The following is a 17,494-nucleotide window of genomic DNA, read 5'->3' on the forward strand; positions in this document are numbered from 1 at the left end:
ACTTGCAAGAGTTCTGGAAAATCTAAAAGGCACAGTTCCTGCCCTCGCGATATGCTTTGTAACTTGATCACTGCTTCCTGGCCATGGGCAGAGGAAAACAGTGACACTGGAACTGCTTCTAAAAGGCAGAGAAGTTAATGTTTCTCAGACAATCGGGCTGGTGTAGTTTCTTTGGGGAATAAGCTTGCTTGGAACGAGGTACCAATTCCCTCCAATGTAGAGCTTCCCGAGACTGTGATTGAGTCAATTTGAATCTATAGATCAATCTGGGAAGAACTTTCCCCAAACAGTGATCAAGTCAGGGTGGTATTGGTAGAAAGAAAGACAGACGGATCAATGGATTGTAATAGAGAGTCTGGAAACAGGATCAAGGGAGAAATTGCTTTTTGTGATTTTCTACCTCATAACAGGAAACAAAACTCCCCAAGTATTTACTCTTAATCATTAGGCTATTCTGCATTTTACAAGAGCCGTTGATTTTCACAAGATCTCTGTGAGATAGACAGCCGTATTCTAATTTTACAGATAGATGGGAATTGAAGCTTGTCTAGAATAGATGGAGCAGAACATCATTTATGGGATACCATTTGAGAAACAATGGGAATATTTCCAAATTCCTGGGTAACTCTCCCTAGAAAAGGAATTCTGCTATACTCTATATCATATCAACTAACAGAGAATCAGCTACTGAAATCTGCCTTCTTCGACTGTAAGCTTCTTGAAAGCAGATGTTGATATCTAAGTTTTTAAAAATTTCTAGTGTTTAGCATGACGCCTAGATATATTAGTGAGGTTAGGTTTGGCTATGCTGTAGTAGAGAATAAACTCTGAATTCTTAGTGGTTTAACAGGCAAATATTTATTTGTTGCTCATGCAAAGTCAGCTGATAACCAAGGCTACGCCTTTCCAAGGGTGATTCAGGGATCCAGGCTGTCTTTATCCTACAGCTATGCCTCTGGTGGATATGGCCTCCGGAATGTTGTAACAGAAGAAAAGAAGGATAGAAGGTCACATACCAGCACTTAAATTCTTGGCCCAGAATGAACACATGTCACTTCCACTCATAGCCCATTGACCAGAACTAGTCATATAAACCCTGCCTACCTGTAAGCAACCAGGAAACGTCAGGGAGCACGTGCTGAGCAGTGACTGCCTCTGCCTTCCTGGCTGAGAGCATGTACTCAGTAAGCCTTGTGAGATGAACTAATGAATAAATCCAATGCAGGGTTTAAATTATACCATCACGGAATTACTCAAATCTGGAAGCCACTGTCAACCTTCAGAGCCTCCCAGGAGAATGCCATCAACAAGAGAAATAATGCAAATGGTTCTACCATTTATGGATGGTCTAGTCTATATAAGGCACTGCTCTAGAAACGTTACACGGGTTATAGTGTTTAGTCCTCATGAAGGCCCTATGGGATAGGCATTAATTGTCTTCTTCCACAAATAGCTTGTTCATGGTGAGCAAGGAACAGAGCTGAGTTTGAGCCCATGTTTGCCAAGTTACAAGGCTTATGAGACTCTGTCATCCTGACTGAATGGACTACCTCAGCTACTAACGTTTCATGGAGTAACGTTAGCAGCTGAGCGCAGCGGCCTTCAGAAATGCAATCTGGATAGACACCGTGGTGAGAGATGCTAGAGGAAGGCAGAGAGACATCTGCTCCATCTCTGACCTGGTGTGGTCCATCCCCACTGCTCCGCCTTCTCATCCCTCTCCTGCTGCCCCGTGGCTGCCACTCCTACACATAGCTACGCCTATGAGACCTCAAGTTCGAAGTGAAAAGAGTAGAGTTCAGAGCTTGTTCTGACCCTTTGTGTAGTTTCTGACACTCTGCCCTTTCTGAGCAAATGAAGTTGCAGGGCAATGATCTCCACACAGGACACCCTTCCCAGTTGCCTAGATTTTGTGGGAACTGACCAAGCTCACTTTATGCAGCTCTTCTGACCCTACAGAACAGAGACCTGAATGTATCCTAGCGAACCACGAACAACCCGTACTGGCCAAGTAAAGAATATCCAGAGCAAGTCAGAGGGATTCCTGGTCAGGCCCTGCCATTCTCATCATGTGACTATAGATAATTCACTTGAACTCTCTGAGTTTTAATTTTTTCATCTATAAAATGGGACTCTTGTACCTCTACTCTGTGATCGCCCTTTATCTCACTGGGTTATTATAAGCATCAAATGGAATAAAATACGGAAGAGTGCTTTGGAGACCATTAAGATTCATTTAAACTTGCCAGGGTATTTTTTATGACCAGCTAAATGACGAAGTTTTCTTACTTTCTGATCAAGTTATGATTTTGTCAAGGGAAGGAAGCGAAGCTGCATCTGCCCAGGGTGTTTTCAATGCCAGCTCTCACCCTGCAAACCACACTTGGCTACATATACTTGCTTCTTTTTTTTTTTTTTTTTTTTTTGCGGTACGCAGGCCTCTCACTGTTGTGGCCTCTCCCATTGTGGAGCACAGGCTTTGGATGCGCAGGCTCAGCGGCCATGGCTCACGGGCCCAGCTGCTCTGTGGCATGTGGGATCTTCCTGGACTGGGGCACGAAACCGTGTCCCCTGCATTGGCAGGTGGACTCTCAACCACTGCGCCACCAGGGAAGCCCTATTTGCTTCTTTTCATGATGCTTAAGAGCCAAGCTATGGTAGTCAGCACGTCTGACTAGATGTGTGATGTTGGGCAAAGTATTTTAATCTCTCTGAACGTCAGGCTTTTCATCTGAAATGGGGATAATAATATTTGTGTTTGGGGATTACACATTAATGCACATGAAACAATTTACACAGTGCATGACACATCATGAAGCATTCCATAAATGGTTGCAATTTAATTGTCATTTTTATTATTAAGGAGCCATCACGCTGTCTCCAAGGGTCTTTGTGTAATCAAATTATTCCACTGCTCAATAGAAGAAGAAAATCCCCAATCTTTCCAAACACCCTATGAGCCCTTGGGTCAGTGTCTCCAAGTAGGCCCTAAACAATCGCCAACACCCCATGGAAAGCACGCCATTGACAACGCGGCTGTGCTCCAAAACTCCAAAACTCCAAATCTTGGAAGCCATTTGTTTGGAACTCAGCCCATATTTTCCCATAGAAAGAAGGCTAATAAAATAGTGGTTGGAGTCCTAGGTGACTGAAAATACCTGCTTGATTTGCCAAGTAGCAGAAAGTTGGCATATTTGCAATGAAAATGAGTGTAAAGTCATGTATTGTTAGTCTTAGGCTAAAACTGAAAACTAAGAAAATTGTGTAATAAATAGTTTCTTTTGTGTTCATAAATGCTGATGATGAGGAAAAAGAGGCTTAATTAGAGGAAGAAAGAGTTCAGTGGCAACGGAAGTAAATGGAATCTCAAGGTGCCTCTGAGGATATTTTCAAAGGCTTTGGAGATTCTTTACCCAAATCTAATGTGACTTCAAATCTTGTTTACCTTTTTGTTCTTAATCCAAGGGACTCTACAGCACTAATATCATCCACCGTGAGGGGGTTATTTTGGGTTTGCAAATGGAGAAGGGAAGGAGACAGGAGAGACTAGGGAAAGGGAAGAAGAGTGAGAAAGATTTCCTGAAAAAATCAACCAGTAGTTTGGAGAAATCAGCGAAAGAGGAAGAGGCATACATATGTAGGATGAGGGATTACCTGCTCGGCCAGCAGGGAACCCAGGTTGGGTGAGAACCCTCCTCCAAAAAGGAAATGGCGCCCTGACAGGTCAGAGAAGCTTCACTGAAGCCATCAGGTGGTGACACAGGGCCAGAACACCTGGTTAAAAAGGGAGCCTCGAGGTCGGTGAGGAAGAAGGAAGAAAGGCTGTGAGCTCCCAGCTATTTGGTGTTGGAAACCAGCCCAAATGATGGGCTAGTTCCCCGTTCTGTACTTTATTGCCACAAAGTGCTGAACGAGAATGCTAACGTGATCCATCTAAAGAAAGGTCTTCCCTGGTGGCGCAGTGGTTGAGAGTCAGCCTGCCGATGCAGGGGACATGGGTTCACACCCCGGTCTGGGAAGATCCCACATGCCGCGGAGCAGTTGGGCCCGTGAGCCATGGCCGCTGAGCCTGCGTGTCTGGAGCCTGTGCTCCGCAATGGGAGAGGCCACAACAGTGAGAGGCCCACATACCGCAAAAATAAATAAATAAATAAATAAAGAGAGGTCTTTGCTTTTTTGTTTTGTTTTTGGGTTTTTTTTTTTTTTTTTTTTGTGGTACGCGGGCCTCTCACTGTTGTGGCCTCTCCCGTTGCGGAGCACAGGCCTCGGATGTGCAGGCTCAGCGGCCATGGCTCATGGGCCCAGCCGCTCCACGGCATGTGGGATCTTCCCAGACCAGGGCATGAACCCGTGTCCCCTGCATCGGCAGGCTGACTCTCAACCACTGCGCCACCAGGGAAGCCTGGTCTTTGCGTTTTTATGGGCAGGGGAAACACAGAATATGAGGGCCTGATGGACAACAGCCCAACCTTTCATTTCTGGTGGCTTCAAATCTGGTAGAGATTATTCCAAAATATATAAAACTTTTAGTTTTTCCAATGAGGAGCTGAGGTCCTGAGAGAGGAGATCACTTGCCTCTGCTCATAGACCTAAGTGTCAGTAACCTCGCCTGAAGCAGGCTGCCTCTCAGACCCTCACAAGCACTGGTCCACTGACTACACAAGCAAGAGCTTATTCTGTTCCTCCAGCTTCAGCCCTTTTCGCCCATATTGGCTAACCAAGCAGGGTCAGAAAGAATAGAGGAGGCGTTAGAGTGCTGGAATCCAGTGTAGGTAAGTCTCTAGAAACCTTAGGTCTATGCTGAGAAACTAATTCCCAAATGATGAGAATCCAATTCCAGGTTATTTTGCCAGACTAGTCAGAGAAATTCTGAGAGTCACATACTATGTCAGAAAGACACTGAACGTGGAGACAGGAAACCCGGGTTCGTTTTTTAAATTCTGCTTTAGTGTGAACTTGTGCACGTCTATCCATCTCTCTAAAGTCGCTCTCAGCTCCATCAAGCACAACTGTTCTGTCTTCTCATCCTCGCCAGGCAGGATTGGCAGTCATTACGGCTTGTGGAGGTGGCACAGTGGGTCACTAATGACCTACTTAGGTCACGACAGCTCCAGCATGAGCATTGATATAAACGTGCCTCCCTCACATTTAAGGAGTTTAAAAACTCCTTAGGGCCTCCCTGGTGGCGCAGTGGTTGAGAGTCCGCCTGCCGATGCAGGGGACACGGGTTCGTGCCCCGATCCCGGAGGATCCCACATGCCGCGGAGCGGCTGGGCCCGCGAGCCATGGCCGCGGAGCCTGTGTGTCCGGAGCCTGTGCTCTGCAACGGGAGAGGCCACAGCAGTGAGAGGCCCGCGTACAGCAAAAAAAAAAAAAAAAAAAAAAAAAAAAAAAAAAAAAAAAAAAAAAAAAACTCCTTAAACAGAGCTCCTAGAGTAAAACAAAGACGTTCCCCATAGCTACTGCAGAATTGGTTCTGAAGAACCCACACGTACTACTCTTCGTAGTAGAACGTGCCTACAGGTCACCAGGGGAGTTTTAATGCCTGGGAAGGAAAACGGGCTAATGAGAGTGGGTGGTGAGGCAGTGGCTGGAGAGGACAGATTATTAGTTCACAAAACAGAATAAATTGAAAACATGGCCATCATGTCCTGGAAGGGGCCCCAAGTCCTCAGTTCAGTGTGGGAGGGCTCAGGGAAAAGGCCAGAACTGATCCTGGGCTGATAGGACCCTGGGTCCGTTCTTGCGGCATTTGACTACTCGCGTCTGTCAGACCGACACTGGGCCCTCCATCCCCTCATTCCTATACAAATGTCATCCTTGGTTCCTCAGGCCACTCCAGTGTTAGGGACATTCCGGTCTCATCTTTACTCTGATATCTGACCTGATGTTCCTGGGAATCCAAGCCCTTTACTTTGACCTTGCTTGGGGACTCCCTGGGGGCTCATCTGCCTCAGTCACGGGTGTTGTAGCTTCCTGTCTTCCTGGTCCCAGCACTGCCTGTGGCTCCAGTAGCCCCAGACCCCCTCCTTGCCCTGCCCCCATGCCTTCCACTACCAGGGCCTCCTCCTGCAGTAGCTTCTCCTGTGCCAATGCCACCGTTGCTATGGCGATGGCTCCAGGCTTTGCAGCCTCTCTCCTTGAGACTGTCACCCACAAAGAGATTAAAGCACTTTCAGACAACCTTGAACAGGGTAATCTCTCAAACAAGGCCTCCAAAGTGTAGCCTTGACATTATCTCTACCGCTCCATTGGGAAACTTGACATAAGTTCCCAGGGGACCCGGACAAAGGGTCTTAAAGTAGACCAACCACCTGCTCCTGAGATTCCCCCTTGAATCTCAATGACCTGCCCCATGATGTCCCCCCTGAGATTTCTTACAGAAGGCCTAGGTGTTTTTCATACAAGTGGAAGTGTTCCTAAAGTGACATCAACATGAATCATATGCGCCATATGAAACTTCAAAGGAAGACAGGTTGTTATCTAGACTAACTGCGTTTGATCAAACAGTAATATTGAAGAAAGCAAAATCTTCCTTGAAGTTCCAACCACGCCAGTCTATATCCCTCCCCCTTCCCTCACTCCAGGAAAACAATTTGAACTTCAGGTCGTTAGCAACAGGTACCACCGAGTGCCCTTGCTTTTAGATTTTAGCTTCCTTATCACTGGTATACAAGTTGCACCTCATCATTTTTTACCCTAGACAAAAAGGCTAAACAGATTAAATGAGCTAAGTTCCTGGTCAGTGAGCAAGAGATTTTCATCCTTTTCTCCACCTTCCTCTTTCACAGTTGGAGTAGAAGATAAAAGAAGAAAAAATACTGGAATGGAGATCAAATAAAATGGGAATACAAAAAACACACACATTAGACAACTTGCATCCTCCCTTTAATTTCTGGTGGCTTTAAAGCCTGTATGGATCAAACTGAAATACATAAAAACATATAGTGCTTAGTTTCACTCCCAAATAGGAAAAACTTTGAACTACACAGTTGTCCTCTCTTCAGTTATAAGCCTTGTATTGGACCGCTAGTAAAAATAATGGGCTCAGGACTCTGCTAGACTTTAAATATGCTATGAAATATTAATAGATATTAATACAAACATTCATGCAACAATTATGTTGCATCTTTCTTTATGAAAAGGAAAAATGCAACATAATTGTATTTTCACCCTACAAAATTCTTTTTTTTTCCCCTTTGGCCACGCCACATGTGGGGTCTTAGTTCCCCGACCAGGGATAGAACCTGTGCCCCTTGAAGTGGAAGCGTGGAGTCCTAATCACTGGACCACCAGGGAAATCCCTTTCTTTCTTTTTAATGCTAACTTTTTTTTTTTTTTTTTTGGCCTCACCACGTGGCATGTGGGATCTTAGTTACCTGACCAGGGATTGAACCCAAGGCCTCTGCATCGAAAGCACAGAGTCCTAACCACTGGACCACCAGGGAAGTCCCTACAAAATTCTTTTAAATTCAATATAACAAGTAATTTAGGTGAACCAACTACTTTAGTCTGCACCATGAAATTGAAAATGGAGAATGTTTACCTTTAGAAGCTACCAGAAGATATGATTCTGAGCCTTCCTCTGTAATAATTTACTGCCTGATCTTTCACAAGTTATTTTGCTTCCTAGGCCCCGTTCTCTTCAAATGCAAAATGGAAAGACTAATACCTTCTCTGTCTTCTTCACAGGGAAGCGAAAAGGAAATAGTAGGTGGAAGAGGAAATAGTAGATAGAAATTGATAAAACTGTGTTTGGTATATATAAAGATGCTGGGTTATTTATTTAATTCCAAGCAGCTTTCAGATGATATAATACACACTATTCCAGGCAAGTAATTCTGAGTGAAGCTGCTCATTTCCCTTGGATTAGAAATAAACATTGTTGAGTTTTTATGCTAGAAATCTGCAGAAGAATATTTCTGTGAGTGTGTAATGTTTAGGATATGGGGATTTGTTGAGACATCGGGAGTTGAAACTTGATGGAGAATTCTCATCGTACAAGGCAGAGAGATGACACACAGGGGAATGTTAAATTCAAGTAATGAATATTTATGAACAGCAACTCAGTGTCACACACTGTCCTACTGCCTGGAGATACAAAGTGCTGGGGCGAGGCGGGTCTCAGGTTCAGTGATTCACGAGGAAGACCTACAGGACACAGCAGATAGTTGAGGCTATGATTTATTACAGTGAAAGAATGCAAAGCAAAATCAGCAAAAGGAAAATGCTCAGGGGGCAAAATCTAGAGGAAACCAAGTATAAGCTCCCAAGAGTCCTCTCCCAGTAGAACTACACAGGATGCACTTAATTCCTCCAGCAATGAGTTGTGACAACACGTGTGAAATGTTGTCTACCAGGGAAGCTCGTTTCAGAGACTTGGTGCCCAAGGTTTTTTGTTGGGGGTTGGTCATATGGACATGCTCTGCCTAACCCATACCAAAATTCTAGACTCTCAGAGGGAAAGCAGATGTTCAGCATAGGGCACATTGTTTGTCTAAAGAGTTTAGACACAGAGAGACATTCTTATCAGAAGATGGTGGGAACCCTCCTGAAATCCAAGTTCCCAGACTCCAGCCAAGGGCCAACCTTGTATGCAGGCCTTTTGAAGACTAGCATTCTCAGGCCTGCTATATTAACTCTTTTATGCACACAGAGGTTTAAATAACTGATTGCAATACAGTTGGATAATTACAATAATTAATTCGTTCGATTAAAGTTACTGAGCCTTTGAAGGGTCAGATAGGAATGAGATAAGTTAGACATTGTTGCTGTACTTTGTCAAACTCAACTCAGCACCTCAACTGCTCCCTGCCCACCCACAGACAAGGTGTGCTGCCTATAAAAAGCTCTGTGGCTGTGCTCCAAAGTCCACCTCCCGGCCTCCTCTCAGAATCCATGGTGCATCCCGGGGGCTGTTTCTCGTCTGTCATATAACTTCTTTCTGCTTGGGACTACTTTCCTGTATGACTTGACTAGATTCTGGCACAGCCATACCCCTACCAAGATTCCCAGCACCCCACATTTCATCTTGCCTCCTTGGCCCCCTCGTTCATTAGAGGAGCTGCCCCATTCGTGTTTGAAGCCCTAGTCTAGTCCCTGGGGCTTATCCCTATTCCTCAGACAATAACCTGGAAATCACTCAGTTTCTACTCATAGCCTTTGGCTAATTCTTACCCCATTGCCAACTGCTGGGAAGGTGCAGCACTGTGAACTGCAGATTTCCCCACACTTCCTAGAGGAATCCTCTTACACAGAAGCTCTACAAGCTGAGACTGACTGTTACCAGTGCCTTCAGCATCTCTGTAGCTACTGTTCCCTCTGCCCTTGCCCCTGCTGGAAGGATTTACCCCACAACACTGCCCTCTTCCCTCTTTCAGGGGCGGTGGTAGCAGGAGCTCCAGGTTTACGGGATTCAGACTGGGATGGGAATGAATGGAGGGAGCATATGTTGTTTTCTTGGTCTCAAAATTAGCCATGTACAATGACCCAACCAGGGAGTCGTAAAAGTCAGCCTCATCCCTGATACTCAGCTACAGCCCCGTATTCAGGCATCCGGAGATTCCTGAGAACTTCCAGGCATTATTATCTGTTCAGACCCAGTTTTCTCACCCTGATGGATATCCTTCCAAAAGAGCACAAAAATATGAAATAAATCTCCGGTATGCTCAGGAAGTGCTCATAGTGACTCAAAAGACAAGGAAAAGCCACAAAGAAATGAAGATGGTGAGCAGAAACCACGTCCTGGAAGGCTGTGAATGCCATGCCATGGGCACTTGAAAGACATGAGCCATGATCAGACTTGCATTTTAGAAAGATCCCGGGCAGCTGGAGGGAAACAAGATGGAGAGTGAATCTGAAGGCTAAGAGACAAAGAAAAGAAATTTTTGTAATAATCTTATACGAGGTGGTGGGGCCTCATCTAGATCTGAGGCAGTGGACCTAGAGATGAGGGGACAGACCTGAGGGATATTTAGAAGACCCAATAACCAGGATTGGGAGAGGGGCTTGGGACAGTGGAGGGGTGCAGCATGACTACCTGCTTTGGGGCTTGGAATCAGCATGTTTGGCAGCACCTCCTTTGAGATAAAGATTACAGAGGGTTCATGTTGAATCCAAACAGCTTCATGCTGTAGTCTACTCTGCCACCACCCTCTGCTCTATATCGGAAGTATTCTTACTGGGTTTTGTTTGGTCAGTTTTGGCTTTTCCTTTAAAGGTCCAGAAATGCCCTTGGTGTGTTTGACAGACTTTGAGGCCCATGCACGGGAGCACCTGTCTAAGTCAACTTGGGATTTTATTGAAGGAGGAGCTGATGACTGCCTCACGCGGGATGACAACATCGCAGCATTTAAAAAGTCTGGTCTTCTGTATCCTTTCTACTGCTAAGCTAAGGTGCACTGGTTGAGAGCTCTTTGGAAGGTAGCAGTCCTGGTTTCTGCCTGCAAAGAAGATAGAGTACTCAAGACATAATAATGGGTTTCTGGGGCTTCCCTGGTGGAGCAGTGGTTGAGAGCCCACCTGCCGATGCAGGGGACACGGGTTCGTGCCCCGGTCTGGGAAGATCCCACATGCCACAGAGCGGCTGGGCCCGTGAGCCATGGCCGCTGAGCCTGTGCGTCCGGAGCCTGTGCTCCGCAACGGGAGAGGCCACAACAGTGAGAGGCCCGCGTACCACAAAAAAATAATAATTATTATTATTATAATGGGTTTCTGTTGTTGTTTGGGATTTGGGGGGATTTTCTTGGCGGGAGACAGGTGCCTGGTGAGAGCATGGATGGAGAGACAATCTATCTCAGTGCCTCTGCAGAACTACCATAAGTGAGTCTCCTGAGTGCTGATCACAGCGACTTTGCCACTTGACAAGATAGGACAAGAGTCCCAAGGTCTCCAGCCACCTGGGCAGGGAGGAGAAGCTGGCTGGGTAAACCTAAATCTCCTGAGCTCCTGAACTTCCGGCTTGGAGGCAGAACAGGAGAGAGGGCTCAAGGCTGGAGGAAATATGGAGACCCAAGGAGTCTTGGGGGTGAAAGAAGATTGATTCAAGGGAGAAGAGTTGGGCGGCACAGCAGCGGGTAGAACAGGGGTCAGTAAAGAGCAGCCCACAGGCCAGGTTGGGCCCACTGCCTGTTTTTGGATGGTGCACAAACTAAGGATGGGCTTTTTTTTTTCATTTTTAACTGCTTGACAAAAATCAAAAGAAGAAGAAGAATTGCAATATGTCAAATTATATGAAACTAGAATTTCAGTGTCCACAAGTAAGTTTTATTAGAACACAGCCATGCTCAGTCATCTATATATTGTCCATGGCTGCTTTGGCATTACAACAGCAGAGCTGAGTAATTGTGACAAAGACCGCATGGCACAAAGCTTAAAACATTTACCATCTGGCCCTTTACAGAAAATGTTTGCTGACCTCTGTGATACAGAGATCAGGAGAAAACTGGAAAATGGGATGCATGGTGAACACCATCTTCTGTATTTTCATACTTGTTTAACACTATACTAGGCACTTCAATTGCTTTATCTCATTGTGTCTTCACAAGACTATTAGGAAAGTTGGATTATTATTCCCATTTCACAGATGAAATAACCGAGGCTGTTACCCAAATTTGCACAATCAGCATTTCCAGAAAAATCTTCCTCAGTTTATGTATAGGAATAATAATATGTTGTGGAAAATAAGCACTTATGGACCCTGAAGCTAAGTATCTGTTCGACTTAAAAGTTCATTTCATATAATTATTATTTGTTAATTTCCCTACCTTCTAAAGTAGTGTTTAAGTCACGTCTTCAAATGAATTAGCCTCTAGCAAAAAAAAAAAAAAAAAAAAAAGTCGTGGTCATTCTCTGGGATTTGTTCTCTTTCAATCACCTTTTCTTGCTTTATAGAGATTTGTTTCCAACCTAAGAGAGAAGAGACTGGAACTCCGTCCTGCTTATTCCTTCCCTTTCTAGTCCTTGTTAAGATGGATCAATCAAAGCATCCGAGTGCCAACAGTCTGGTCAGGGAGGCACAGCTCCAAGAGACAGTCCTCTGATGGAGCAAGGCAGGGAACAGCGTGGACCATATGTGTACCGGGAGTTCAGAGAAGGCGGGGTTAATGTGGAATAGGGGGTTGGGAGAGGCTTCCGGAGGAGCAGAGCCTCTCGCTTGTCTATGCTGCCTAATCAGCTGCCAGCCAACTGACTCCGCCAGTGGTTTCTAGGGACCCAGTGTGGTCTAGATCTGTGTCAGGAATCTGGAGGTCCCAGCACTAAGCAGCACCTCCGTGCTGGTGAGTCATCCCACCGATAGAAAATCTCTTTGTTGTCCAGCACAGAATCCGCCTCCGTCCCCGGTACCTGAAAGATGTGTCAAAGGTGGACACGCGGACCACAATCCAAGGGGAGGAGATCAGCACCCCCATTTGCATCGCACCCACGGGTTTCCACTGCCTTGCCTGGCCTGATGGAGAAATGAGCACAGCCAGAGGTGTGAACCCAGCCCACCTTGAGGTTCCCTTTCCAAGGACCTTAAAGTGTGTAGAGGTGTCCTTCAGAGCAGGGGCAAACAGCTCCAGAATTTCTCTAGAGAAGGGGCTTAGGGACAGCAATCTGGTTGGAATTAAGGGTAGGAAAAGGAATGCTTAAAGTTACATTTTCATAACATTTCACCTAAGATTGAGAAAATACCAATTTTCCATTATAAAGAATGGTTAGGGTGGGAGGGAGCTACAGGTGAATAGGAGGTGAAAATCCCACCAAGCCATCCCAAGGAAGAGGGGCACTGACTGGTCCCTCTGACACAGCATCTGAGGGGAAAGGGCTGCTCAGTGTTGCCCCAAGGATAGGGCTCTCTTTGAACCCTTGTGAGCCAGGGCTGGGACTGAATGGTGTGCCTCTGAGTTTAGGATGAGGAGAAAGTCATGACATTAAGCCCTAACACAAGGCCCTGGCAGGTGCTCCAAATGGTCCATTTCCCTTCTCCTCAGTTGACTTGATCATCTTATTTGACAAAAGTTTTTCATTGGGTTTTGTTTCCTTTCTAGTACCCCTGAGTTCTCTTCCCTCATCTGCCACCACTAAAAAATAAGGAGAGGAGAGGAGAGGAGAGGAGAGAAGAAAGGAAGGGCAGGGGGTAAAAATATTCCTGTGACTCATTTGTAATCTTCACCCTAAGCCAAATCTGTTTTTTCTCAAGTTGCCCAAGGCTTCCCTGGGGTCTTTCCCTTTGACTCTGTGATGTAGGAAGCAATGAATCCATGGATTCTAGAGCTGAAAGTGACATCCATCTGGTTAGGAACCAAATTTGGCTAAGTTGAAATATGAATACCCTGTATGAATATGACTGCTTTACAAAATCTTCACGGTTGAGTGTGCTGTGTTGTTTTGGGGGTGGAGCAGGAGAATTGGGTACCTCTTGTTGACATTAGGAATTGAAAATATTCATTGTGATTAAGTCAAATTCTCTTCCCATGGGTTGTAGGATGGTAGTGACATTAACCTGTTGGGGAATCCCCTGAAAATGATTAAAGTGGGAAATGAGAAAGATGCGATCAGCACACCATTGTCACCGTGGTCGTCATCCTCATTATCCCTAGTATTTGTATAGTACCTCACTTCATAATTTTAAAAAAATGCTTCCATAGCTAGTATCTTATTTAATCTTGCAACAACCCTATAAGAGAGGTATTATTATCCCCCCACCCCGCCCTTTTACAGAAAAAGAAAATGAGACTCAAGGCCACACAGCTAAGAAGTGGTAGAACTCGCATTCTTCTAACTCCAGATAGCATGCTTTTTCTGCTGCAAAGCTCATCCTTCTCCATGGGAATTACGTTTTCTCATCCTTTGCCTTCTTTAATTCCCTTCTGCTTCATTGATGAGTTCACAAGAAGCCCATTTCCTATCTGAAAGCCACAACATCTTCAAATCATTCTGGGGACTCAAGGTCATCTCTAGCCTGAAATATTTTAATATGCAACACAGAGTTTGTAAGACAGGTTATACAGAGGAGGACCCAGACAATCTGATCAAACACGTGCAATGCCTGCCTGCCTGACAGGGAAGCAGAATGAAGTCGAGCTTTATCTTCACTCACAGGGCAAGCTGGCCAGAGGCAACACAGACTCCTAGGGCATCTCACCCCAGTTCAGAATGCCTCTGCCCTCCAACCTGAGTTGTGTCCTTTGCTTTGCAGCTGCACAAGCAGCCGGTATCTGCTACATCACCAGCACATATGCCAGCTGTAGCCTTGAAAACATTGTTGCCACTGCCCCCGGGGGCCTGCGATGGTTCCAACTGTATGTGCACCCAAACAGGCAGCTAAACAAACAGCTGATCCAAAAGGTAGAATCCCTGGGTTTCAAAGCTCTGGTAATCACTGTGGATGCACCCAAAGTTGGCAACAGACGACACAACATTACAAACCAAGTGGACTTGATGAAGAACTTACTGCTAAAAGATCTCGGATCACCTGAGAAGGTAGGAAAGATACCAGAGCCAGGCGGGCAGGCGTTACAGGAGGTAGATTTCCATCCCTCTTTCCTCTTTCCTTTCTTTCCTCAAGAAGTCATTGGGTACCTGTTCTGTGCCAGGCACTAGGGATGCAGCAGTTCAAGAAGCAGATGTGGTTCCTGCTGCTCAGAACTTCCAGACAAGCAGAATATAAGACAAAATGTTCTTTCTCATTCCTGGCAGCCCAGAAATGTTCTGGGCAGGGCTGGGTGCTGGGAAATAGGAAAGCTAGGGAGAGGATTTTTTCATGAAATAGGAGAGCAAACTAAAAATTTCTTCCAACATTTTCTACTTTATGCCACATTTAGAAAATGCTCAGTCTGGATGGCATACTTAGATAAATTGACTATCTGAAGAGGATGCTCATACCCAAGGTGAATGGCCCATGGAGTGTAGTCAGCCCAAGCCCCACCCTCCTCCCTTGAAAACTGGGGAGGAAATATCTCTGCACACCTAGAACTCATCCACAGGGCACCAGAGTGCTACAGCACACTTGTTTAGACAAGGTGACTACAAAGGGTACTTCTCCCATTAAAATCCTATAGTCTGATGGGATGGAGTGCCCCAGAGAGAGAAAGCCATGGTAAAGTTGGAATCCCTTGGCTACATTAGAGGTAGTGATATCAGCCTTTTCAGCCAACGGGCAGCTCTGATACCCAGCCAAGTGACTCAACAGTTCTACTCATTAACCACAAATTGGCCTTGAGGTTTTCTGGAATCTTAGCTCAGATTCCAGGGACACATTGGGATCTACAGATATTTGACTCACATGGTGAGCCAAGATAAATATTGGATAATATCTGACTTAAGGTTATTGAAGTATTGCTTACTTCTTTTTACCCTGTGCATATCTCAGTCATAACACATCACAATGGCCTATAAATGTTTTTGCTTATCTATCTCACTAAACTCTGAGGTTTTTTTTTTTAAGTAAGGACTGTGTCTTATTTGTCTTTGTGTGCCCAGATCTTGGCATAATTATTGAGCAGGGACACAAGTAATGGTTAATGAATAAGCAATCGAAGTAGAAAGTCTTTTACACAAATTTTGTTAGGAAAAGGAGCTAGAAGTAGTGTTGGGTTTTGTGGGTCCTCTTTTCAAGCTTTTGGTGGCTCTCCAAATGTGTCCCATCTTTGGAATGGGAGTCTTGAAGGAGTTCAGGACTAAAGTTCTCTTTTATTCCCCGACAGGGAAATTTAATGCCTTATCTCCAGATGTCCCCCATTGACTCATCCATCTGCTGGGATGATCTCTCCTGGTTTCAGAGCATGACTCGATTGCCCATCATCCTTAAGGGGATCTTGACAAAAGAGGATGCAGAGTTAGCTGTGAAGTACAATGTCCATGGCATCATTGTTTCCAACCATGGTGGGAGGCAGCTTGATGAGGTTCCTGCTTCTGTAAGTAGGATGACTTCAGCCTGGGTGTGTTTGTGAGTGCTCTGTTGTGTATGTGTATGTGTGTGTCCACAGCAAGGTACTCTATGCAATTTGGTGCACATTCCCCTCTCCCTAACCACCTGTGTTCATATCTACCTGTGAATTGTTAAGGACTTTTAATCATTAATAATAGCCTAGTGTGTGCCAGGCTCTTTTTACAAACTCAACGTATGTCATCTCTAAATCTCAAAACAGTCCTGCAAGATGGGCATTATTATCCGTATTTTACAGATGAGGATACTAGAGTTTAGAGATGTTAAGTAACTTGTCTGAATTCACACAATAAGTGTTTAAGGTGAAATTTGATAGAAGAGTTGTTCCCAAGTCATGGAGGTCTCCTGCCTTCCGGAAGAAGCATTCAGCTGGAAGCTTGCCTGTCTGCATGGATTGGAACCTCATATTTTCTCATATGACACATCCCAGGAAGAAACAGTGCCTAACGGAAGCTAATAAATAACTGTCTTTCACAGTAAAACTTTAAAATGCCCTATGAATCCTTTGCTAAAAATCTGGGACAGTCTAATTTTTCCCCTAACTTATGAATTTGTCCCTTATAGATGGAGTCTGGGGAAAGAAAAAGAAAAGGAGGGAGGAAGGGAAAGAACTTTTTAAGGGAGTTAATTTATTTTCTTTTTTTTTAAATTATTTAAATTTTTTTTTTTTTTTTTTTTTTTGGCTGTTTTGGATCTTTGTTGCTGCACGCAGGTTTTCTCTAGTTGCAGCAAGTGGGGGCTACTCTTCATTGCAGTGCACGGGCTTCTCATTGCTGTGACTTCTCTTGTTGCGGAGCACAGGCACTAGGCATGAAGGGTTCAGTAGTTGTGGCGTGCGGGCTCAGTAGTCATGGCTCACAGACTATAGAGCACAGGCTCAGTAGTTGTGGCACACAGGCTTAGTTGCTTCTCAGCATGTGGGATCTTCCCGGACCAGGGATTGAACCTGTGTTCCTTGCACGGGCAGGCGGATGCTTAACCACTGTGCCACCAGGGAAGTCCAATTGTTAATTTATTTTCATGGAGATTTACAGCTTATATTTTTCAAGAGATTCTTCTATTGCCGCTTGACTCATTTTGAGAAAGGGAAGTGGGTTTTTTTCCTTTAAAGTCTTTTTTGGCCTTTTTATTATATAAGTAAGACATGTTCACCACAAGTAAACTATAAAATATACATAAGCAAAAAGAATAAGATAAAAAGCACTATCATACTGACAATAGTTTGGTAATCAACTTAATGTGACCATAACGTTTTACGTTTGAAAACTATACATGATATTATGTAATTTTCTTCTTTCCATGTATTAATATATTGAGCTCATTTTATTTCAATAGATATGCTTTCTTGTTTTTAATGGTGTGTAGTATGAATAGACAATTTATATGACCAGCTTCCTATTGTTGAACATCTGGATTGCTTCCAAGCATTCACTATTTTAAACAACACATCAGTGACCATCCTTAAATCTTTAGCACATTCTCAATTACTTCTTTAAAAAAAATTCCAGGAAATAGAAAAGCTACATCAGCCAGTTTGTACATTTCAAGGCTTGTGAAGCTTGG

General features: G+C 44.6%; 1 protein-coding gene across 1 annotated transcript in view; it reads left to right on the forward strand.

Moving 5' to 3' along the window:
• HAO2 (hydroxyacid oxidase 2) overlaps positions 1 to 17,494 on the forward strand; it is a 222,316-nt gene that overhangs the window by 197,319 nt on the left and 7,503 nt on the right. The window contains exons 4-7 of the mRNA XM_060086833.1: positions 10,220 to 10,358; positions 12,324 to 12,475; positions 14,183 to 14,466; positions 15,690 to 15,899. Of these exons, the coding sequence (XP_059942816.1) occupies positions 10,220 to 10,358; positions 12,324 to 12,475; positions 14,183 to 14,466; positions 15,690 to 15,899 (785 nt within the window). The remainder of the gene's footprint in view (positions 1 to 10,219; positions 10,359 to 12,323; positions 12,476 to 14,182; positions 14,467 to 15,689; positions 15,900 to 17,494) is intronic.

The sequence above is a fragment of the Mesoplodon densirostris genome, chromosome 2 (assembly GCF_025265405.1).
Source record: "Mesoplodon densirostris isolate mMesDen1 chromosome 2, mMesDen1 primary haplotype, whole genome shotgun sequence".
Taxonomy (NCBI): domain Eukaryota; kingdom Metazoa; phylum Chordata; class Mammalia; order Artiodactyla; family Ziphiidae; genus Mesoplodon; species Mesoplodon densirostris.